At 50.6% G+C, this 22,873-nt stretch overlaps 1 protein-coding gene across 2 annotated transcripts in view; it reads left to right on the forward strand.

Annotated features, from left to right (window-relative positions):
* The first annotated feature begins 10 nt into the window (after positions 1 to 10).
* Positions 11 to 22,873, forward strand: part of ASS1 (argininosuccinate synthase 1) — a 78,580-nt gene continuing 55,717 nt past the window's right edge. Inside the window, exons 1-6 of one of the 2 annotated variants that reach the window (XM_073314646.1) lie at positions 11 to 181; positions 8,415 to 8,465; positions 10,266 to 10,378; positions 13,587 to 13,655; positions 14,753 to 14,941; positions 20,970 to 21,026. In XM_073314646.1, coding sequence (XP_073170747.1) covers positions 10,271 to 10,378; positions 13,587 to 13,655; positions 14,753 to 14,941; positions 20,970 to 21,026 — 423 coding nt within the window. In that variant the 5' untranslated portion in view covers positions 11 to 181; positions 8,415 to 8,465; positions 10,266 to 10,270. Of the gene's footprint in view, positions 182 to 8,414; positions 8,466 to 9,699; positions 10,075 to 10,265; positions 10,379 to 13,586; positions 13,656 to 14,752; positions 14,942 to 20,969; positions 21,027 to 22,873 lie in introns of those variants that run through there. The other variant, XM_073314648.1, reaches the window with a different exon arrangement.

Genomic DNA, 22,873 nt, shown 5'->3' on the forward strand with positions numbered 1-22,873 from the left:
GCGGGAAGGGGAGTCGCTCCCCCCCGGGTGCCACCCACGGCAGGGAGACGCCCCCTCCTGGCCCCGCCCCGCCGCGCTTCATAACAGGGATGCCCCGGCGGCGCTTTTGCCCGGTGCCCCCCATCGCCTGGTCGCCTCCCCGCGTCCGGAGCTCGGAGCGGAGCCGGCGGCGCCTGTCGGGGTAATTCGCTGGCACGGGATCAGCGGAGGGAAGCTGGGGGGGTGGGGGTGGGGGTGGAGATCCGTGGGGGGAGGGAGGCTAGAGGGACCAGGGGTGGAGATCTGTGGGGACTAGTGTGTGTGGGGGAGGCCAGAGGGATTAGCCGAGGGGTGCTGGGGGGTGGAGATCCATGGGGACCAGTGTGGGAAGGGAAGCTAGAGGGATCACTGGAAGGATGCTGGGGGTGGAGATCCGTGGGGGGGAGGCTGGCGGGAGCTGGGGACCAGTGGGGGGGGGAGTGGGGACCAGTGGGGAGTGAGGGTCAGTGGGGATGGGGGGGAGGGAGGCTAGGGGATCGGGGTGGAGATCTGTGGGGATCAGTAGGGGGAGTGAGGGTCAAGTGGGGACCAGTGCAGGGGAGGCTGGCAGGGAGGGTCACTGGGGGGAGGGAGGCTAGAGGGATCCGTGGAGGGATGCTGGGGGGTGGACATCGGTGGGGACCAGTGGGGGGAGGCTGATGGGGGGAGGGTCAGTGGGGGGAAGGAGGCTAGAGGGATCACTGGAGGGATGCTGGGGAGTGGAGATCCCTGGGGGAGGCTGGTGGGAGCTGGGCACAGCTGTGGGGGAGTGAGGGTCAGTGGGGACCAGTGGGAAGAGGCCAGGGGGAGGGAGGCTAGGGGGATCGGGGTGGAGATCCATGGGGACCAGTGTGGGGAGGCCGGTGGGGAGGATCAGTGGTGGGAGGGAGGCTAAAGGGATCTCCGGAGGGATGCTGCAGGGTGGAGATCCGTGGGGACCAGCTGCGGGAGGCTGGTGGGAGCTGGGGACCAGTGCTGGGAGGCTGGGGGGAGTTGCCATGGTGTTGAAGCAATGTGGGGGGCAGGTTCTGGTGAAGGGGGCCCCCTTGCTCATCAGGTAGCAACACCCTGCTCCCTCCATCCCTGGCGCTGACTCCCCAGCACAGCCCCCCCCCCCCCCCGCCCTGCCCTGCCTGGCTGCTGCTCTGTCCATTTCCTCCTGAAATGGACACAGTGGCAGGCAGTGAATTAAATAGTCAGACTCCAGTAACTCGGCTTGGGCCAGCCCTGCTCATTTAGTAGCTTCTCACCTTGTTGTTGGGCCTGGGTCTCTGCCAGGTCCTGGGGGTTGAGCTGCAGGATCCGGGGCTGGGGAGGGACAGTCCCTCCCCACTGACCTGGGACAACATTTCAGAGGAGCGAAAACTGCCTAGAAATGAAGTGGGGAGAAGAGGGAGATCTGGCAGAGTGCTTTGGCTGGCTGAGGCAGGGTCAGGAATGCACGTGCCCCAGGCCTCTGTAGAAACGGTCCTAACAAACCCAGCTTCCGTCGTCTCCCCAGTCGATGGCTTGTGGCCCTGGAATAGCACTGTCCCCAGCCCCAGCAACAGTGACGCCTGTTATTCTGTTTTGCTGCAGCACCTAGGAGCTCCAGTCGTGAGTCAGGGCCCCATTGTGCTAGGCGCTGTGTGCCAGTAAGCTGCCTTGTCTTCCCTGGGAAACCAGGGTGTGTGTGTGTGTGGGGGGGGCTTTCTTTTTAAGGTGTTAAAATCCTAGGGTGCAATTGTGGCCCTTGACTTCAATGGCATCAGGATTTTCCACCCCTAGTGGAGATGATGGGATAGTTGTAGGGTTAGCTTGTGATCATTGGTCCAGGTCAACCCCAGAGACTAGCTAGTGGGTTAAAACACAAACCTTATTCCTGGTATAGATGTGGCCTTAAACTGTAATTTCTCTGGGGCAGGGGCTGCCTCTTTGTTCTGTGTTTGTACAGCATCTAGCGCAAAGCAGTCCTGTGATGGGTGCATAGAATGCTGCCACAACACAAATAATAACACTAGGAAAGGATGGTTCTTTCTAATAGGGAATTTCCACCACCCACCCCGCCTCTCCCCTCCCTCCTTACTCTCTGTGCCAAGAGCAGTTAGCCTGGCATAGTGCGGGGTGGGCAGGTGTGTCTGGAAAGCAAACTCACATCTGCCTTTGCCCAGGGCTGGTTGTTGAAATCAACAGCTATTTGACCTCACCCGACACCCTCCGTCAAATGCAGGAAATACCTCTCCCTTCCTGGCCAGGCTCAGCCTTTCTTGGCATGATCCCCAGGTGCAAGAAGCTTTGAGTCACTGCCTCCTTGCAGGAACCTGTGGTGATCCAGACTGCGTAGAGAACAACCCTGCTCCAAATCTCCCCAATGCCCTGCATTTCCCTCACCCTTCATTGAGGAGGATGGGTGCTTGAAAATCATCCCTGTGTTTCTCGCAGTGACTTATGCAGCCTATGAACACCAAGGTGGGACCCAGAACTCCTGGGTTCTCATCCCAACTCTAACACACGCATCCTCTCTTTGGTTTGTCTTTGCAAGTCCCTGCGGGCCAGGTTTTCAAAACCTCATGGCTTGGTTATTAAGAGCCCAGCACCCACAGTATTCTGACCTTCATTTCTCTGGCTTGGTCTCCCTGTCCATTGGGGATAATAGTATCTACCTGTAACGTTCCCCTCTGGTGTTGTCTGGACCAGTGACCAGCTAAGCCACTCCAATCCTTGACTCTGGGAGCCAGCCTTACCCTGCTCTGCTGTGAGAACCCCCACTCTGGGCTGTTCACGCACAGCCTCTGGTATGTAAGCTGCTCCCAGAATGACAGTAGCCAATATCTCCGATCCCAGAAACAACCCTCGGAACCTCCATCTTGCAGTGTCCAGTTATGCTCATTGGTCCCTGCAAGCTTATATAAGTTTGTCAATTAAACAAAGAAATTGATATGTAGCAGGCTCGTTATACCAAGGGGAGTTTCTGACACACTGCAAACCAAATGCACTGCTTCAGGTAGAATAAACAAACAGATTTATTAACTATAAAGGTAGATTTAAGTGATTATAAGTCAAAGCATAACTAGTCAGATTTGGTCAAATGAAATAAAAGCAAATGCATTCTAAGCTGATCTTAACACTTTCACTGTCCTTACAAACTTCGATGCTTTTCATCACAGGCTGGCTCTTCAGCCAGGCTCTCTCCTTTGATCAGTGGTTCAGTTGCTTGATGGTGGTGGTGTCTGAAGATGTAGGTGGAAGAGAGAGAGCATGGCAAAATGTCTCTCCCTTTTATCATGTCCTTTCTTTCCTCTTGGCTTTGCCCCCCTGCCCCTTCAGAGTCAGGTGAGCATTACCTCATTGCAGTCCCAAACTGCCCAAAGGAAGGGGGTGACTCCCTCGAGCGTTTAACAGATTCTTTTGTTGCTGCCTAAGCCAGTGTCCATTGTTCCTGTGAGGCTGGGCTGGGTTTGTCCCATCCATGCCCTGACGAGGTGTGAACTGCCTCTCTGTTCTTGGAGAGTTTTTGCATGGGCTTACTTTAAGCCATGAGGATACATTTTCAGCCTCATAACTATATACATGAAATTATAACCTATAACCTTAATATAACATTACTGTAGCAATTACTATAACATTACTGTAATGACCATGCTCAGTGCATCGTGGGTCCCCCTGAGGTACAGAGCATCACACTACCTCACAGGGATAGTTGTGAATTTATTCTGATGTGTAAATGTCGGAGGTGATGCAAAGAACTAAGTACTGTTATTACTTAGGGGCTTGCCTGCTCCACCTGTTTATTCTGACACTGAGATCATTGTCTGGGAGGTTACAGTGGGCTGCAGTGGAAAAGATTGTGTGACTATTAGTAGGGAAGTCACACCAGGAACAGGCAAACTTTTGAAAGAGGCACTTGAGTTTGAAGGCCCCAGAATCTGGCCCCTCCATCTCACAGATGTGTTCTGTTGGAAAATGGTCCTTTGATAGTAAAATCATCTCTCTCAACAGAGACTGCAACAAGTGTGAGCATCCCAGAGGATGAGGATAAAGGGGAGACCCTTATCCTCACACCCCAGGAAGCGGGGTTTGTTGAGACGGCAAACATGTGACTATCCCTCTCCCCTTTGCTCATCCTGACAGCTCTCTCCTGGAGATGGTGGAATTGAAATTTACGAGTTTCCTGCTCTTTCAATAAGCAGGAGCCTTATCCATTTCAATGCTGGCATGTTCCCCAGTAGAGATCCGGGTGGAGACCAGAGGACTGTGGTCAGTGACAGACATATATTTGGTAATCTCCTGGGCTTGGTGGCATTTAGTCTCCAAGATGGGTCAATAAGAGGAAGTTAATGAAGGCTCAGGGGACTGTTAATGGGTGCTGGTGTTTTAAACCCATAGTTTGCCAATTCATACCCCCGCACATCAGTATTCACTAAACACTGTTTCAATTGGCTGGCTCCTTTGTCTGTGACACAGTGAGCTGGTGGTGTCAGTTTAGTTTCCAGTGACAATGACCTGAGCCAGGTATTGTCCTTTGGCTGGCAGAGCTGTTCGTTATACTGCTGTCCCTTCTGACAGGACCTGGATGGCTCAGGTTGCTGGTAATAGTGTATGCATCTCTGCGTCCTCTGTTTAAATCTAGAATAAGTCAGTAGTGGCCAAATAAACATCCTGATGGCTGATTAGTGGCCTGTGTTGACTGAGTTTGGGGGTGTACTTTGTGGGGGCATGGGTGTCTCAGGTCAGATCTTATAAGACAAGTGCCCGGCAGTGTTACATTCACTTTATGCAGGAGGTATGCTCCCAAAGTGACACATTACAGCTGGTGGTATTTATATGATAGTTTAAATGAGTTATGCATCCCTTTACACATCACAAAAATCCAACCCATATGTCCCAGTTCCCTAACTTGTTCTCTTTCTTCCTTAACTTTGTTTCGGAAACTAAGGTTTCAGGTACTGGTCTGTGAAGGTATTTCCCTAGCTTATACTAAGAGACAGAACAAATGTGTCTTGATTTTGACAAGTTCCCTATCTGCTTACGCCAAAGCTTACTTCAGCTAATGCAAGGTGTTATGGGATACTTAGCATAAGAGCACAGGATTATAGTCAAGGTATAGGCCAATTTAGGCTATACAGCCGTATTATTTGTGCTTAATGCGTGTCTATGGTGTGGCAAATACATATTATTAATATGAGATATATCTGCTAGCCAGCATATGTTCATCAGCCTCATAAACACCACAGCTGGTACTAACTGGCAATTTCAGAACAGAAAGCAAAGACTGGACCACAGAGGCTAAACTCCCTCGTCATTCCTAGCAGTGGTTGTTCTGGGTCCCGTCCCTTTTCTGTGGATAAAGGCAGGGCTGTGTTCTCCAGGGCACTTTTTCCCAGCACTAAATTCACTCAAAGGACACAAGGGGCTATTGTATGACAGAGAAACATTGTCTGCATGGAGATTATCATCATTGTTGACCTAGTCCATTAAGAAACAAAACTCCTGCCCTGGTGTAAACGTCCTGTCTCATCAAAAGGGACAGAGGGTACACCCAGAATTACTGTGAAATAAAACATTTCTCTGAAAATGCTCCATGAGATACCAGCTGGTGTTTTAGGTTCTTCTGAAAATTTCCCTCTTAATCCCAGCCTGCCCCACCCGCTCTGGGAGTGGCTGGCTAATGATGAAATCAGGAAGGGCTGAAGGGAAGGTTCGGGGAAGCTGAGTCATTGCTGGGCATGTGGGATGTACTGGTTACTAAATCTGCCTGTTTTTTATTTAGAAACTAACAGCACTGAGCCAGACTCACTACGGGTACAGAGTGGCAAGGCCCCATGGGCTTTAATGGAGCTCTGTCGACTTTACCTCAGCAATACATTTGACCCCTTGCCTCTAGGCAGAAGTGAAAGTGACTCTGCACTGGGATTGTCCACATTTCAGGCACTCAGACAGGGCTGGGCAATTTCCTGTTGAGCCTGAACCAGCGCGCACACGCCCCGCTCATCCAAGTCACTGCAGGGAATCATGAATGAAATGCTGATTCCGGGCATTGGCAGCAGGGACTGCAGGCAGTGGCAGGTTCCCGGCCCCGTTGTGTGCCTGACCTGTTCCTGTCAGAGCACCAAGCCTCGACAGCACACTACTTGACAGTGAGGTCAGCAGCCTTGGGCTGAACCCAGACTGTCTGCTAAGGCAGAATTGGACTTTACACCAGAGGACGTAGGTTTGAGAGTAGCGGGTCACCTTGTGGAAATCGGCGGAAGGTTTGTCACCAGCATGAACATTGTTTAATGAGCATTTCCACCAGCTCTGCTGCTAAGAGACTCTGGGAAAGGGTCGGCTAGCATGCGTGTGCATTGGCTTTCGTTCCCCTGAGCTCAGGTGAGGCGCGCAAGAACCAGGGGGTTCCATGGCAGTCATGCTCCAGACGAGTAAGTCCTTGGGATGTCTGTGCTTGAGTGTGATTCCCGGCCCAATGAGATGCACTTGTGCTAGCTCTCCGCGCACTAAAATCAGAATGTAGCCGTGGCAGAGCGAGCAGTGGGACGGGCCAAGTACGTGCCTAGGGGCTCGGATGGGTGCACGCTCGGGGGCAGCTAGCCTGTCCCGCTGCTCACGCCGCCGCGGCTGCACTCTGATGTTAGCGCACTAGCTCGCTGACAGCTAGCAGGGAGTATGTCTCCTTGAGCTGGGAATCAAACCAAGCTCTAAGTGTCGACGCATTCCTCTAAAGAGTGCCATTTTCCGAAGTAGCACTTGGCTTCCCTTCCACACTCTGACGGTTTATCCCAATCACCACACCCAGCGTGCCCCCTGCTGCCCGGTGTCAAAGTCAGATTCAGGACTCACATCATTTGTCAGACCACTCTGTTTATTAGCAAAGCACTTTGCTAATGCACCCAGATGTGAGCCCCTCTCTGAAGCTCAAGATAACTTATTTATACAGCTAAGCTAAAGCCAATTTAACATAAGAGACAAAAGAAAGCAGAAACTGACAAATATACATACATATTTTATTTGCATACTAACCTTTACCAATCTCCTAGCTCAGTAGGAGCTCTAAGTTAATTAGTTTGAGGACCCATTGTCTCACACTCCTTAATGTTTCTCTTCCTGACAACTATATTTCAACAAACCCTTCAAGTAGCATTTCTTTAATGAATTATAATTTCAATATAATTCATTCTACTTTCACACCGGTCATTGTGGAATTAGGGACTTCCTGTTAGCAGGTTGGTAGTTAATCCTGGGATCTACTAGGACAAGCTAGCATGTTTTTAAATACAGCTTGTCCTTTGTGTGGACAAATGGTGGCTAGCATTGTGCAAGTTTTCTAACATGGTGCTTTTTCCCAGTATAAATGAGGCCCAGGTCCCCTTGGTCAAGTCCCTGCCCCCTCAGCCCCTGCCTCAGTTTCCCTATTTGGAAAAAGAAAAGGAGTACTTGTGGCACCTTAGAGACTAACCAATTTATTTGAGCATGAGCTTTCGTGAGCTACAGCTCACTTCATTGGATGCATACTGTGGAAACTGCAGCAGACATTATATACACACAGAGACCATGAAACAATACCTTCTCCCACCCCGCTGTCCTGCTGGTAATAGCTTATCTAAAGTGATCATCAAGTTGGGCCATTTCCAGCACAAATCCAGGTTTTCTCACCCTCCACCCCCCCACACACACAAACTCACTCTCCTGCTGGTAATAGCCCATCCAAAGTGACAACTCTCTTCACAATGGCCCAACTTGATGATCACTTTAGATAAGCTATTACCAGCAGGAAAGTGTGGTGGGAGGAGGTATTTTTTCATGCTTTGTGTGTATATAAAAAGATCTTCTACACTTTCCACAGTATGCATCCGATGAAGTGAGCTGTAGCTCCCGAAAGCTCATGCTCAAATAAATTGGTTAGTCTCTAAGGTGCCACAAGTCCTCCTTTTCTTTTTGCGAATACAGACTAACACGGCTGCTACTCTGAAACCTTTCCCTATTTGGAGTCTTTCCCTCTTTGGAATTGTGGTGTGTAAGTAATAGGCAGACAATGCTTGGGAATATCTCTGTGGATTCTGTTTACGCTGCCACCACAGGCATGTGTCCTGTCCTTCTCCCCCCACCCAGCCCTCTACCCGCAGCATTTCACACTTGGCTGGGTGCATGGAGTTATGAAGGGTGACGGCTGCTGGGGGAAGCAGGATCAACATTCTGTCCTAGTGGTGCAGATCCTCCAATCCTGACTGCCATGTGTGAGATCAGGGTCATGTACCATCCTGCCAATGCAAAATGTTCAGATCTGCTTTAGCCCTGCCATGTCTCCGAGCAGGCAGCTGGCTTGCCTGGTCATGATTAGGATTCCATCTAAATTGTTCTTCCTTGTGGCCTTTTCATGTACAGCTGGATATATTGGTCTCATTTGCTTACCTCTTTTTCAGGACATTTGCTGACTGCTTGAGGAAGGATTTCTGCTCGTCCATCAAAGAAAGGTAATGGGCCAAGCTGCTTTTTGCATTTCTTGTTTCTTTTATGGTCTCTGTGCCTGGCTGCAATTTTCATGTAAACCAGGTAGCTAGGTGGAGTCGTGGGACTCTCGGTGATCTCTCTGCTTCTGTGCAGCTACCCAACCATCAGACTGATCAGGAGAAATGCTTTAGTTAGGAATAGAAAAAACAGTGGTGAAGGAACCCCCCACCCCATCCCCCGGAGCCTGTCAGCTAGGATCTAAGGCCCTGGGGACATTAGAGAAATTTGCATCATCTGACCTCCATGGAGGTCATGACATTGTGCAACTCCCTGGAGATGGGCTTTCTGCACTGAAGCAGGGTGGGGTTTTTGCCTGTGCAGCTGAATGCCGTACTGCATCCAGTGTAAATCCTGCTTTGTGTTGGAGCAGTGCAGTTGCAATGTGTTTTGGCACTTATGTAACTTGCCCGGCTTGAGAAAGTGGCAGCAAATAAAGGGCAAAAGTTAATCCACTGTCTGGGTAATGAAAACCCGGTTACGTTATGTAACTCAGTGACTTGCTGAGCACCCTTCAGGGAGGTTAGTTATAACATCCTGTCATTGGACTCCATGCTGTACTAGTTTAAGTGGCATGCATGGTCCTAGCTGGGGGGGAGAGCTGCTCAGAAATGTGGCTGGCTCACTTGCTGGCTTGTTTAAAATTGGCTTTCTGTGCATCTCAGCCTTGGTGGAGTTTGAAACTTGCTTTGCAGCCACTTTCAAGTGAATAAAACCTGATCACCATAAACCAGCAAGCTAAGGCCAAAGGACGCAGAGCAGTATTTAAACTGGAGTGAGTCTGCACCAAGCGCTAACAAGTCCACAGCTACCTGGGACCTCACAGGTGTTACTGTGCTGCCATGTTCAGCTTTATGGCAACACCAGGGACAACCTCCACTTGAACTCCGGGAGAATCTCCACTAGCAGTATGAGGCCTTTGACACTGGTGGACAGTTCTGATTATATCCAGTGGGGGGCAGTGGTGCACATACCAGGTTCATTGCAGCACTTACCTAGGTTCATGGGAGGTTTGGCTATATTATAGAGCCCTCTTCCCAGCACATACCCTTCCATTAACATTTCTGTTGCCCACAGAGACTCTAGCTCGCTGCACCCCATTGGTCTCTGCCATTTAAGGAGTGTTTAATCTGCAAGGGGACTTTGCTCCTCACAGGCTGGTTAGTCATTCCCCAGATCTCTTCTGAAGGACTCATTGAAAGCTCTTTGAAAATCTAAATATGTTTCATCTCCTGGGTCCCCTGTCTGCTGCTGGATGAATGTCTCCTGTTCCCCTGGCAGGCTCACTCTGCCCTCCTACTTGAGAAATAAACCAGGCTGTTGTATGCGACCCCAGCAGGGGGCTGAAGAGTTTCTGTCTCTGACTGATACTGTTGTCTCCCTTCCCAGGCAAAGTGGTGCTCTGGCTCTGAATGAGGGTTTCTAGTCAAAGAGTCTGTGGTTTTTAATTAGCGGGCAAATCCCAGAATTGGAATCACAGCTCTGGGAGAGAGCAGCCTAGAGAACAGCGCATGGAACCAGGACTCCTGGGTTCCTAGATTCAGCTCTGCTACTTACTGGCTGGATTACCTTGGGGTTAGTCACAGCCCTGCTTGGTGCCTCCGTTTCCCCTCTGTGTAAAATGGGAATAACAACAGTGGCCTCAGGGTTAACTAGACAAGCTCCCTTCTGTGCTGGGCTGAGGGGCTGAGGCCTTGTCTGCGGTGGAGCACAGGTGAGTCCCTCACAGCGGCAAGTATATGAATGGGTCTCCCTGCTTTCCCCAGACACGATGTCTCAGTCCAAGGGCACAGTGGTTCTTGCCTACAGCGGTGGCCTGGACACCTCCTGCATCCTGGTGTGGCTGAAGGAGCAAGGCTATGATGTCATCGCTTATCTGGTGAGGAGCTCATGTTACCTCATGTGTCCTCTCTCTGCTGCCCCCCCCCCCATCTTTTCCTGACACTCTCTAGCCCATCTCTTGCAGGCTCTAGAAAAACGACAGACTCTAAAAAACAGTGGCTGGGCCCCCCTGGGGTGGGGTTTTCCGTGTTCCGCTAAACGGTGGGAGCTGTCAGAAAATAGCCATTTTTGCCAGCTCCAGGGCTGCTGTGAGCATCTGCCCCGATGGTGCTGGGTCTAACCGCAGCAGCCGGGAGGTGACGCGCTTGCAGGGCCTTGGGCTCCTGGAGTGACAGAATCGTGATCTTATTTAAAAAAAACAACCCTCTGCTCTTTTCTCTGTCCAAAGTGTCCTGGGAATGAATGTGATTCAGAGGGCCCCGCTTCCCTGCCTGGGGCCTGTCAGGTGTCAGGGGGTCAAGGCGATTGTGGTGAGCAGGAACCAGCTAGAGCGGGTCTGAAATGTTGTTTCAGTGGAAAACCCCATTTTCATCAAAATGGAAACCTTAGAAGATGCTGATGAAATTTTGCTCAGGAAAAAAGGAAGTGGAGCGGTTTGGCCATTGGGGGATGGAATGTTTTGACTTTTCATTTCGAAACAATTTTTCAGACTGAAATTCCCTTTTTTTTTTAAATCAAACATCTTTTTAACCAGAGGTTCTCAAACTGGGGGTCGGGACCCCTCAGGGGGTCACAAGGTTATTATACGGGGGGTCGTGAGCTGTCAGCCTGCACCCCAAACCCTGCTTTGCATCCAGCATTTATAATGGTGTCAAATATATAAAGAAGTGTTTTTAATTTATAAGGGGGGGTCACACTCAGAGGCTTGCTGTGTGAAAGGGGTCACCAGTACAAACGTTTGAGAACCACAGGTTTAAACAGTCGAAATGGGACCAGACGGCTTCCGTCGACCTGCAATGAATAGTTTTCAAAATTTTGTTTTTGCAGGGAAATTTCCGTTTTCTTTTCTTTCTTTCTTTTTTTTTAAATTTCATTCCGTTGTGGAATAGAAAACATTTCAGTATCTTGGAATTTCCCCGACAGAAAAACGCTGCTTCCTACCCAATGATAGCCCCTCCTGGGGCGTGAGAGGGTTAGTGGGCTGGAGGCAGGGTGAGGGTGGCAGTGGGGTCCTAGCTCCAATAATATGGGGAAACACACAGTGCTCTTCCTATTGCGTTAATCTCTGCATGCAGGAGCCAAGGCAGCAGCTGTGACCCTGCTGCCGTAGCTGGTTAAATATTGACTGACTAGTACGTTCCCGTTCCCGGGTCAGTGACCTGGGAGGTTCTGCTCAGCTGGCACATTCGGTGGCCAAGTGGGACATGGCCCCTCTCGAGCCATTGTTCCCAATTGAATAAAATGGGACCACTGAGAAGCCTGGACATCAGCTTTGCAGTGTTGGAGTGAGACCTGCCATGCCAGCCTTACTGAGCAGAGACTCTGCCCGGCTGGGGGTGGATGGCTAGACTCCCAGTGTCCCCAAGGTGAAGGGACGTAGCCAAGGGCTCTGTCTCCCTTAGATGGCCAGGAACGAGGCCTTTGTCAAAAGGGGATCTGAGTCTATGGAGTGGGTACAACAGTGACTGCAAACAAACAGATTCCCCCTAGTGCACCGGAGAGGTAAAGAGCAGCTGTCCACGAGCCAGGGGCACAGGTACGAAGTCAGCAGGCAAGGGGGTCCCATGCCACTCTAACTCTGGGCTGGGGGTTGCTGTTGGGTACACCTGGTGGCTGAGGGGCAGGAGCAGAGGGGCGCTAGAGAGGTGATGTGGCTGCACCTAGGCTGGGGGTGTTGGTCAGTGTCAATAGAAATGAGCATTGTTAATGCTGGGTGATGAGCAAGATTCAATAGTGCAGCCGTAAATGGTCCTGCTGGGACCGGTCTAGCAGAGGGGACTGAAATCTCCATGACAGTGCGTTGGCTTTTCCTGCCATGCAAGCGACTCAATCCAGACAGTCTTAGTGACGCTTAGTGATTATGGAAAACATAACCCTAACAATACATATACAATGATGGGGTCTAAATGAGCTGTTACCACTCAAGGAAGAGATCTTGGAGTCATTGTGGATAGTTCTCTGAAAACATCCACTCAATGTGCAGCGACAGTCAAAAAAGCAAACAATGTTAGGAATCATTAAGAAAGGGATAAATAATAGGACAGAAAATATCATATTGCCTCTATATAAATCCATGGTACGCCCACATCTTGAATACTGCCTGCAGATGTGGTCATCCCATCTCAAAAAAGATCTATTGGAATTGGAAAAGTTTCGGAAAAGGGCAACAAAAATGATTAGGGGTATGGAACGGCTTCCGTATGAGGAGAGATTAATGAGCCTGGGATTTTGCAGCTTGGGAAAGAGGCGAGTAAGGGGGTATATGATTGAGGTTTATAAAATCATGAGTGTTGTAGAGAAAGTAAATAAGGAAGTGTTATTTACTCCTTCTCATAATACAAGAACAAGGGGCCACCAAAGGAAATTAAGAGGTAGCAGGTTTAAAACAACAGAAGAAAGTATTTTTTCACACAACGCACTGTCAACCTCTGGAACTCCTTGCCAGAGGGTGTTGTGAAGGCAAATACTATAACGGGGTTCAAAAGGGAGCTAGATAGATTCATAGAGGATAGGTCCATCAATGGCTATTAGCCAGGCTGTTTGCTGTTTGCCAGAAGCTGGGATTAGGTGACAGGGTATGGATCGCTTGATGATAACCTGTCTGTTCATTCCCTTTGAGGCACCTGGCATTGGCCACTGTCAGAGGACAAGATACTGGGCCTGATGGACCTTTGGTCTGGCCCAGTATGGCTGTTCTTATGTTCCGCACTGGGCGCCTGGTGACCTAGGGGTCTCCCGAGTAGGGCAGCCTCCAGGGCTCATCTTGTGGCACCTCTGGGGGGCCTGGTCTCCCCTCCAGTACAGCTTGCTAGGAATGACCAGGGAAAGCACAGCTTGAAAGGCTGGGTCGATCTGTGTTCTAACCTCTGGCTCAGATAAATCGCCACAGCCTGGAGCCTTCTGTCCCTAAGAGGATTCCTCCCCCATCCTCTTACGGCAAGAAGCCAAATGACTGTGTGTTCCTTCATGCCTTGGAGTACTTGAGACTTGTCAGTAGGAGCCCGGTGGGGCCAAGCTGATGGGCTAGGGGTTGCCATCCTGGCTGGGGCCAAGCTGCTCAATCTCTTTCTCATTTTTACTTCCAGGCCAACATTGGGCAAAATGAGAACTTTGAAGAGGCGAGAAAGAAGGCGCTAGCTCTGGGAGCCAGAAAGGTAACACAAACCCTATTGCCTCTTGCGGGCGTAGCTCTGTTCTCAGTTCTGTCATCATGCCATCCCTGCAGCTCACGGACAGGTGTGCTATGTAAATTATACACACACCTGAAGAGTTAGGACCAGAGTTCTGGCTGCTTCAGCTCCATAAGTACAGGGCTTTGCCACTGGGCCGATGAGAGCTGCATATCTGCTGGCTTTTCAGAATTTTGGGGGCATCTCCAGACTCTGGATGGGGTTGGCGGGGTGTCCTCCCTCCTCTTTGCCCAAGGTCAGAAGCGTTTTCGGAGATTTCCCTCTATAAATGGCCAAACCACCAATAAATCCTAGATGCAAAGAGACGTTACACATAGCCACATCCGTAACTCGATGTGTCTCTCTTGTTTCCTTAATCCTTTATAATCCTCTCTACAGCCAAATTTCGATATTTCTTCTCCGTTTCTCACTTCCCTCTTTTCCCTCTATCCCTTTTCTTTTTCTTCTTCTGCTCCTCCACAGCATTTGTGGTTTATTTTCCCTCTCAAACCTTTCTTCGTGTCCTTACAAACGAGGAGCAGTCATTTCAGGGCTGGTGGGTTCAAGGGATGGTTGACCAGCTACAAAGCCTTTCTGTCTGTGTCACTGGTTCACATCCAGACCAAGACTTAGAGTCATTCCCACCTGTTTGGTGGTCTCGGACCATCTCCCAGCGGAGGGAGGTAGCCCAGGGAGCCATGTGCTACTGCCATGATGTATCTGTTCTAGGACTAGAAAAGGGGCTGTGGTTTCTACAGTTGTTGATCCAGAACCTTTCACCCGCACCTGGAAAAGGGGAGATGCTTATATGAGTCATTGGTGACACTGGGCTGGTTTCATCCTCCACTGAAATCCATAACGCTTCTCCGGGGATAGATTTGGCCCTTTGTCTCTGGGAAGTTAGTCAGATCTATAGGTACAGTTTATGGAAGACCTCAAACACAGGTGGTTGGAGCAGGGTTCCAGCCCCTAGGGGATGTTTCATCTATTGAATAAATGGATCTTCACCCCCCAGCAGCACCCTATCCCAGCAGGAGCCCTGGGCTACCCTCATTGCTTGGGGCTCTCTCTTTCTTGTGCAGGTTTACATTGAAGATGTCAGCAGGGAGTTCGTGGAGGAGTTCATCTGGCTGGCGGTTCAAGCCAATGCCCTGTATGAGGACAGGTATCTCCTGGGCACCTCGCTGGCTAGGCCTTGCATCGCACGGAAGCAGGTGGAAATTGCCCAGAAGGAGGGAGCCCAGTTTGTTTCCCACGGAGCCACTGGGAAGGTAAAGGAAGGGCAGGCCATTGCCTGGCAGCGGGGCTGGGCTTTGGGTGCCTAGGAATGCGAGGCTGGTAGATAGGAGTTCCCCCACCCCCACCACTTTATAGATGGGGAAACTGAGGCACATAAATATGATTTGCTGACTATCACAGAGCAAGTCCCTGCTTTCGGGCTCTTGGCTGGAAGCTCTCCTGCAACTTCCGTTAGAGTTAGCACTGGCTGGGGAACTTTCCTTTAAAAAAACAACAACAAAAAACGGATCAAATGTCCTGGCTTATTGAATGGAACTGACATGTTTTGAGTCAGCTCAATCTGTGGCTGCCCGAGGTGCCATGGTGCCTCATGGCAATTTCATCCCTTTGTTGATATTTCAACCTTTCATCCTCCTTTAGGTCTAAAACAACCCTGGAAATAACAGGCTTTCCACCGGGATGGCAATTCTGATTTTCCCCCAGCTCTGGTTAGAAACTTAAAAAACTTGTGTTTGCATGGAAGGGGGTGAAGAATCCTGGCTCCCTGGGCCCCGCCAGACAACTGACAGCACAAATCCTGGATCAGGGGGAGTTTTATTTTAAAGGGTGGTGGTGATGGGGGAGGGAAATGAGCGGTGTTGTTGCAGCTGCAGCACTGGGGCCGTTGTGGCTGTGGGAGGCCCCCTGGGGAAGCAATCCCCGGTTTTGGTGCTGAGTGTGGCGTGCTGGGCCAGAGGGGGAGGGGGAGAACTGCTCATCCCCCTCCCCCTGCTGGTCAAGGAACCTGTGGTGCTGGGGTGAGGCTCAGAAATGGAGGATTAACGCACGCTCTGCGCTCTACAGGTGTGAGAGCACAGTTGCGTTCTTGGGGAACTCCAGTAGTGGGTTAGTAGGGAGCCCAAAGGTTTGTTTTGACCCAAAGAGTGGCCTAGTGGACAGATCACAGGACTGGGACCCAGGAGACCTGTTCCTGGCTCTGCCACTGATCTGCTGTGTAGCTGTGGGCAAGTCACTTCCCGCTCTGTGCCTCAGTTTCCCCAACTGTAAAATGGGGTTAATGACACTGACATCCATTGTACTGCACTCTGAGATTGCCTGATGAAAGGTGCTAAGCATTATTTTTTATTGTGCATGGGTTTGCTGTCCCATTGAGCTCTGTGTCGCAAAGCCCCTGGCTTCAGTCAGGGCTGTGGCTGATCTGTCAGTCCTCAGCAGTAGGAGAAGCCTGAGGAACCTGGGTACCCTGGTTCGGATCCAGGGGGAAGGCGTTTTAAAAAAACAATCTCTCTCTCTCATCCGTCTGCAAACACGGATTGCTGGGTGATCTCAGAGCCATGGAGCTGGTTCCCCTTGGCTGGATTGTTCTGTAGAGAGGGGGCAGAGATGTTGATACCAGATCAGAAAGTTTTTTGGCCAGCATTTAGCACTAGAGGGGGCTAGCAATCTGCATTGAAAGGCAGTAGTCAGGTGTAGCTAGCTGACTGACCCACAGAGCAGGAGGTTACATGCAGAGATTCCCCGCTAGAGGCAGACAGAGACCACAGGACGGGTGCAGCTCAGCGAGAGAAGCGGCTCATATAAACCAAATGAGGGATGTCACTTTATTTCCTATGGAAAATGAGCTGGAGCTTTCTCATAGGGCTGGTCAGTTTCCATTTTCCTTTCAGCTAGGAGTTGCTTGTCCTCCATAGCCCTAACAAACCCCTGATGGTGAATTGCAACAGGGGAAACATTGCACAAATGGGGTACACCCCCTGCCCTGCCTCCTTGCTAAAATCCACAAGTCTCTAAACCTGCGTACACTGTCACCACTTGTCGTTGGCCAGGTTAGAGCCTCTGTGGAAAGTGTTCATGCAACGTACGGCAAGAAGAGGCCTGGAGACAGAGTGGGTTGGAGGCTGCTCCTCCATAGTTACCATTATAAAACTTCTGTGCTTCCAAGCTGGATGCATGTTGGAGTTCTCCAGGTGATGATGTAGCCTGGGAGAGTCAGATGGGGTATCAGACCTCCAGGGTCCACAGAGAAGCAAAGGGATTCTGAAAAGCATCCTAGGATCCTAGATGTGTAGGGCTGGAAGGGACCTGCACTGAGGCAGGACCAAGTAAACCTACCTTTATGGTTAGATATTAGGAAAAACTTTCTAACTTAAATCTCCCTCGCTGCAGATTAAGCCAGTTACTTTTGTCCTACCTGCAGCGGCCTGCAAGAACTATTGATCCCCGTCTTTTTCATAACAACCCTTAAGGCACTTGATGTCTGTGACCAGGCCCCCCGCTCAGTCTTCGTTTCTCAAGACTAAGCGCGCCCAGTTTTTGTAACCTTTCTTCATAGGTCAGGTTTTAAAAACTTTTTATCGTTTGTGTTGCTCTCCTTTGGAATCGCTCCAATTGTCCACATCCTTCCTACAGCGGGGGCCTGGAATTGGACCCCGTACTCCAGTGGAGGCCTCGCCAGTGCTGAGTAGAGTGGGACAATTACCTCCCGTGCCTTACACTTGACACTCCTCTTGATATACCCCAGAATGAGCTTAGTTTTTTTTCACAGTTGCACCACATCGTTGCCTCATTTCAATGTGTGATCCACTCGGAGCCCAGATCCTTTTCAGCAGTGCTGCCACCTGGCCAGCTGTGAGCGGGGAATACTTAAACTGACTCCTGGGCGCAGTAGCAATTGTCAGCCTGTGTATCTTGTTGCTGAAGGACATTTTGGAGGCAAATAAGCTGAAGAAAACTCAGAGGAGCTAGCAATATCCCCTGCAATTATACGGGCTCAGGTAGCATTTTAGGGCTCTCAAATCACTACTTCTCGTAAGCTGGTCACGAGCGGGAGACAGGGAGAAGCTTCCTGCCTCGTGCAGTGCCGTGGGGGGGGGGGGGGAATGGGTTATTTTATTTTATGGCATTTTGAAGCATCTGGTACTAGCCAGGGCTGGAGACAAGCCTGAATGAGCCATTGCTTCTGCTGGGGCATTTCCCGTATCCCCTCTTGCGCAGCCCCTTGTGGGTGTGTCCCAGTCACTCTGTTTGGAGACTCAGCCGCCTCTCACCTCTTCCAACCATCCACCAGAGGGCGCTCTTGAGTGATGTGGCACCTAGGGAAAAATCCCTCCTCTCTGCACTGAGCTCAGCTCCCCATTTCCCAGTTAAAATGTCACCTCCATTATTGGGTATTGCACAAACCCACCCTCCTCCCCCTCTTCCAGCGTCCACAAGCAGCAAGGAAGCTGCACCCTAAGCTGCTGCCAAGTCTCTAACTTCCCCCCCCCATCCATTAAGCCGGGTTGGAGGGAGCGTGTGCTGGTAACTCGACCCGGGAGCATGCTATCCCCGGCTGAGGCAGCAGCAGGGGCTTCAGCATCTTAAATGTGCACCATCTGCAGCGCCCTGTCTTGGGAGCAGATGGACTTGTTTGGGGCCTGTAAGGGAAATGAGTGCCCTGGAATATGTGCGTGTGTGTAATAGTCCCGGGGGGGCCTCCTTGGCCCTGCAGCAAATGTAACCAGCCTGATCTAGAGAAGAGGGGGTGCCCCATTTGCCCGCGATGTTGGTGGAAATTGGGCCTTTGTCATCTTTCTTCCCCTAGAAGCTCCCAGAGCTGCTCAAACCCTCCCTCTCCAAGGTACCTGGCCTCCTTGGGAAGCCCTTTCCAGGGAGCTTGTTGGCAACGTCTGATAATGAAGGGGTGTCCGGATCCACCAGATCATCAGCTATCTCTCCTGCCTGGACTCTCACGAATCACCCCTGTTCCTAGGGGGCAGGGCCCTCAGCGAGAGTAGCTCTGGTTTAAAGCCAAGCAGCTGCACTAGGCTGGGTGCGGGACTGCAGCTGCGTGCGATGGCCCGTGGCACCAAAGGGCCAGGTTGGCAAAAGAGTTTGGCCCTTTGTGCGCGTGTGGGGAGAGGAGCTCAGCTAGTTGGGCAAATCTGGCCCTTTAAAGTGACGTTTAAAAACTAGACCTTTGGTGGAATACACCCATGGTGCTACGGGCACTGCTTGATGTATGTGGAGGCTATTTCTCTCTCCCCTCCCTCCCGCCCTAGCAAACACTGGTGAGAACGTCTTGGTGCTGTTCTGCCATCCTGCCCAGGGCACAGTTCTGCCCCCGGTGCTGGTGCCAATCGACTGTTCAGCCTTCACTATGGGACGTAGATGCATCCAGATGAATTCAAGATACGTAGACCACAAGTTAAAGGTGGAGTCTCTGTCTCGGGGCTTGTCTACATGGGGAAGTTTACTAGCATTACTCTACCAGAATAACTGTTTGGAAGTGACCTAAGCTAAACCAAAAAAAGATCATTCTTATTCCATATAAAGAGCGTGCCCAGCAGGAATTATACCAGTGTAGCAGTGCTGGTAAATTACCCCATGTAGACAAGTCCTCCGTTTCAAATCTTTCCGACCTGGGATTGTCTCAATCTAGCTACTTGTGCAATAGCCAGGATCTTTATGACTGAAAGCCCTGAGTGGTGTAGTAGCTGGTGGTCCCTTCAGGACAGTTCAGATTGGCTGAGTTCCCCTTGTAATGATTTGCTGCCCAAGAGCACCGTTCTCAAATGAAGGGCCCTCATCTGCCTGTGCCCAAGCCTGGTGCACTTCTGGGGGCAATGCAAGGGAAACATGCATGGCATCAGTTAACTAGCATCATGAATAAGATGTTGATGTACCTCACTACCCTCTTGTGGATGGAGCCAGAACTGCTCAGCTGTGTGCCATAGGCCCTATATTGCTAGCAGCTAATGGAGATTCTCCTTTTGCTTTTGGTAGAGGAGGATCTGGGTTCCATCCCTGTTTTGTCGTGAAGTTCTGAATGGCAGCATAGCACGAATTGGAGTCCTGAGCAGCCACAGATTTGTTAGTGGATTGTGGCAGACCCTTGGGTTTATTCATTCGAACTAGATGGCACCTCCTGTTGAGAGACTGCTTGTTATGGTTCCTGGGTACTAGGGCAGGGGATGATTAATACAGGTATCTCAAGCTTGGAATGGACTTAGACATCCCTGTGCAAACACACATGTTCTGCCAAAGACTTGGCCTCAACAGCGCATTGCAAGGCCATCGCTGACTTTCCCAGCTCTGCGTAGCGCCTGGCTAGGAGCTGAGGTGGAGACGCACGGAGCGCTATGGCTGTGACATGGCACTGAGCCAGCATTCGTCTTCTCCAGGCATTTTCAAACAGATGGGTTAGTGCTTGCAGCGAGAGGAGGTTAATTAGAGACAGATACTGTCTGGGTCTCTCTGGCTCTCATGCTCTTACAGTGGTGTACTTAGGGGCTACTTGCCCATTAGCCACTGTCCCAGAAAATATGGCAAATGGGAGGCGTGGACAGACCAACCCTCACTTCTTTCCCTAATTCAGGTTTTTCCCTTCTTTCCAATAATTGCACATTTCCTAGGCCTGGTTGAAATATTGACGGTTTTGTAGTTTCTCTTCTTCAATCCAAAGCTGCAGAGTTTTCCTCCTTGTTTTATTTGCCAACAGTGGGGCAGAAGATTGAGTAACTGGGCCAGAACCTCGTCTCGTTGAAGCTGGGGAAGCTTTATGAGCTAGGCTAGCTGAAGATCTGATCTGCTGAGACTTTCACAGTCCCTCTCCCAAACCTTCCCCACCCTTTGGGTCCTGCTGGGCTTTGGCCTTCAAGGGCCTGTCCAGGGAAAGGCCGTTGGGACTGGGTGGGGACATGATTGCCTGGATGCTGGCTTGTCTCTCGCTTGCTCTCACAGTGGGTTGGGAAATCCACAAGGCGTCACTGGTTTTGATAGACTCATGTTCTCGCATCTCATCTGCTCTCCCATAGACCTCTCCACCTAAGCCTGAGCCCCTGGAGATGGCATTCACAGCCCCAGACCTTGGCCCTGGCAGGGGCACCCGGCGAGGGGCCAGAGACCGAGCCTCAACTCTGAATGGGGACAACAGGCTTGCTCCATGTAGGCCGGCTCTGGGATGTTGTCTCCTTCATACATTGGTGGTGGCGTGGACCAAGATCACAGCCTTTCCCACCAAGTCTGAACTCGTGGGATGGGGTCAGGGCCATTCCTAAACTCCCCTCTGTTCTGTTTCAGGGGAATGACCAGGTTCGATTTGAGCTCACCTGTTACGCCCTGTGCCCTCAGATCAAGGTAAGGCGTTTGGACTACTGCTCCCACTAAGCATGGCCGTGTCACAGGCTCCCTTCGGGACATCTGACTGGTGTGGGGAAGGGTCTCGAGTATCTGGCTGTCAGGTTTGCCCTCTGCACAAGGGTCTATTTGTGTATTCTGGTATGACTCCTACATTGCAGATGCTGGAACAGTGTTCCCCACCCTTGCCCTCAGATGGCTTGATGCCCCCGTTTCACTTTGTGTTGGCCAGCTTCAGTGCTTTGACATGAGTGCCCATGGCTAGGTTCCCTCTGCCAGCTCAGCCACCTGCGGGGTGTTAAAGTCGCCACTAGTTGGAACATTTTACTTCAAAAACACTTTTCATGGGGGAAAAACCTGCCTCCCGCCCATGAAAATGTTTGTTTGTTTCTTCTGAAAGTTTCTGTTTTCAACAAAAAAACGAAAAACCCAAAGATGTTTCCCTTCCTCCCCCATTCTGTTTCATTTCCCCATTTTGAAAGTGCGGGAGGGGGAGGAAGTGGGGAAAATGGGGGAAAAAATTACTTTTTTTTTTTAAATTAGTTTTTGAAAATTGATTAAAATTCAGTTTTTCGATTCGGTGTTTTCAATGAAAAATGGAAAAAATTTCACACACACACCTCCGCCCATTTAAAATCTTTGTTGAAACACATGTATAATTTGGCGCAGCTCTGGTGAGTGTATTGTTCAGAATTGCTTAGGTGGCCCATAAAGCCTGGAAACCTTTAATTTTTGGGGGGTGGGGAGCACCAATTAGCCCTCAGCTTTGGGGTTTTCGAGGACCCCAAGAAATCTAATAACGGAGCGAGCACCGTTTTGCTTTCATCATGCTTAGTCAGCTGACCAGAAATGGGCAATTCAGATTGGATAGAATCTAAGCCCTGCCCCCATCCAGAACCTTGGACCACACCTCTGGTCTCCCGCCTTTTCTGAGCTTGAAATAAGTTGGCTTAAGTCGCTGTAGCATTCCTGGCTGTCTCTGCTCATCCAAGTTCTGGATGGGACGAGAAGCATCATGATATCACAAGACATTCTTCTGGTAGCATCATGGACCTCCTGCAAGAGCCCCAGGATTTGGTCTTTGGGCCCATTTGGACCCAGATTTCAGTTTAGCAGCTTGGGCTTCTCTCTCATTTTTCCCGTCCCAACTCTGCAGACCCAAGAAAGCATCTGTACTTGGGTGCTGATCAGACCCAACCATTCAGCCCTTTAGGGATCTCCTCGTGACACCTCTTTGCTGCCAGCATCACACCCAAGTCAGATGTTACTGAATACCCCCAGAGACTCCACTGAGTAACTGCTCACAAATCCACTCGCTCAGGGCCTGAGCCAAAGCCTGGGGGAAGACCCCATTGTCTTGAGTGGTCTTTGGATCACTGAATGCATGCATGAAGACATCTGAATGCGGCATTGTCACCAGGCCCCTTCATCCTACTAGTGCTTCCCAATGTGCAGACGGGGCCCAGGATCTGTCAGCTTGTTCACTAGCCCTGCAGAGAGAAAGGAAAGGCGCAGGGTCTCTGGATAACCTGCTGTTGGGAGCTTTATTTTTTAACACAGACGCAAGCGACTCAGTTTCTCTTTAACAAGCTGCCAGCTGCTCAAGGTGACGTTTTGGCATTTGAGGGGGCTGTAATGATCTTTAATTGACCTATTTTTACCCCAAACACCACAGTGCTGTGAAACAAACAGTAACAAGGCAGCCGCCTTGAGCGGCTGGTGGGATAATGGACACGTCCCCCTCCCCGCAAGCATATTCTGCTGCTTGTTAGGGTTACAGTGGCAGCTTGGAAGGGTCTCAGGTTACTCAACCTTTGTGTGGGGAGATTAAATCTCTGCCGATGGAT

This window comes from Lepidochelys kempii, chromosome 16 (assembly GCF_965140265.1).
Source record: "Lepidochelys kempii isolate rLepKem1 chromosome 16, rLepKem1.hap2, whole genome shotgun sequence".
Lineage (NCBI taxonomy): Eukaryota > Metazoa > Chordata > Testudines > Cheloniidae > Lepidochelys > Lepidochelys kempii.